We start from the raw sequence: 1,686 nt of genomic DNA on the forward strand, positions 1-1,686 counted from the left end.
GCTTGGGCATCCTTGAGCACAGGCTCCTCACCAGCCCCCCCAGACTGTCTTTTCCCCAAGACACGCAGGGTTTAGCAGCCCTTGTCAGGCACTGGGAATGTCATGGGATCTCCCGCATGTGGCAGCATCCCCCCAATGCTGGGAATAGGCAGCAATTGCCGATGCCCTTGGTTATCATCAGGCAGCAATTACGGCTGCTGGGAAATGCCACCTCCTAAGACCGGCTGGCAGGTTTCCGGCATGCTGGCGTGCCTGGATTTGTAACGTCTTTCCCGGCTCCTTGGCTAGCTGTTAAGAAATGATTCAGGAGGTCATGATTTTGGAGAGGTGACTGGGGCGTGGGATGCATTGGCCATCCCCCAGCACCCGTGCAGCAGCGTGCTGGGGGCAGACACCACACCTCCAGCCAAATTCAACAGCGTCAGGGCAGATACAGGAGAGATGAACCACATCCCCCATTGGGAAAAAACAGCATCATCCCACTGGACACCCTCACCCAGCACCTTTTGTGTGATCCAGAAAAATTCCTCTTCCATCATCTCCGCAAAGACCCCCCAAACTCTGCAGGAACTTCTCGCCTCCTTGGAAAGCCCTTGCACCGACACTGACCCACGATGCTGGCTCCCTGCAAATGTCTCTTTTGGCGTTTCCTTGTTTTGTCCTAACGAGTTTGGTGTGTCCCCTCCCTTGTTAAGACTGGGAGCAGCCAGTTCCTGGAGCCAGGCAAGAAATTGCCGCCTGGGCGTGCTGCATAGCCTTGCTCAATTCCCGGGGTTATCACCCTGAAGGAAATTTGAGGGTGTCACAAATCGTAGCTTAGGGAGAGTATAAAAGAGACCTCGCCTCCACCGCGCCGTCACTTCTCCTGCCCACTCCTCGCCTCCTGTGCACCGCTGTCTGCAGAAGTCAGCCCCAGCACCGCTCGTAGGTGAGTAGGTCCTTGCCAAATGGTGGTTTCAGGCTTTGTGCTGCTGGAAGTGCCAGCGGGATGAGCCTGGCTGGGGCTCCTGGAGGAGAGGGCAGTCCTTCTCCTCCAGTGGGGTTTAATGTTTTGCTGCCTGTCCCTTCCTAGCAAGATGAAAACTGACCTAGAGCTCGCCTTGGAGTGCGCCATCAACATCTACCACCAGTACGCCATTAAGTACCCCATAGATGACTACCTGAGCAAGCCTGAGTTCTCGGAGCTGCTGAAGGAGAACGCTAAGCCCTTCCTCCACAGCACCATTCCGGTAAGAGCTGAGCATGGTCCAGCTCTCCTAATGCTGGTGAGAGCTTGCAGGAGTGGTGGCCTCCTTGGGGCATGGGGGTGGCTGAGAGCCTCCCAAAGGGAAGGGGGGGTTTTTCTGAAACTGTGCAATCCTTGCTGGGTCAGCCTCGTCGTAGCTGCAGGCTGGCGGGTGACCTTGAACCCCACTGTACTTCAGGCTCTTTTTCGTGTTTGTCCTGCTGCAGCCTAACACGACCGTCGATGACTACATAAGCAAGCTCTTCACCAGAGCAGACGGCAACCACAACGGTCGCCTGAAGTTCACCGAGTTCCTGACCACGCTGAATCTTGTAGTCATTGATGCCCACAATAGGTCCCACCCGCATCCTAGGAGCCATGACCGGCATCCAGATGCTGGTCAAGAACATGACCATGGCCACGGCCACGACCACGGCCACGACCATGGTCCTGCAAAGTGA

General features: G+C 56.2%; 1 protein-coding gene across 1 annotated transcript; it reads left to right on the forward strand.

Moving 5' to 3' along the window:
• Positions 1 to 1,076: 1,076 nt before the first annotated feature.
• Positions 1,077 to 1,686, forward strand: LOC104077665 (protein S100-A9-like). Its single transcript, XM_009578969.1, has 2 exons — positions 1,077 to 1,229; positions 1,453 to 1,686. Exons 1-2 carry the CDS (start codon positions 1,077 to 1,079, stop codon positions 1,684 to 1,686), a joined length of 387 nt encoding a protein of 128 aa, XP_009577264.1.

The sequence above is a fragment of the Fulmarus glacialis genome, unplaced genomic scaffold, assembly GCF_000690835.1.
Source record: "Fulmarus glacialis isolate BGI_N327 unplaced genomic scaffold, ASM69083v1 scaffold34405, whole genome shotgun sequence".
Taxonomy (NCBI): Eukaryota; Metazoa; Chordata; class Aves; order Procellariiformes; family Procellariidae; genus Fulmarus; species Fulmarus glacialis.

Excerpts from the sequence above, each read along its gene's own strand:
- LOC104077665 (XM_009578969.1), top strand. The coding sequence starts at position 1,077 with ATGAAAACTGACCTAGAGCTCGCCTTGGAGTGCGCCATCAACATCTAC. Across the intron at positions 1,230-1,452 it reads TCCTCCACAGCACCATTCCG|CCTAACACGACCGTCGATGA; the intron begins GTAAGAGCTGAG and ends GTCCTGCTGCAG.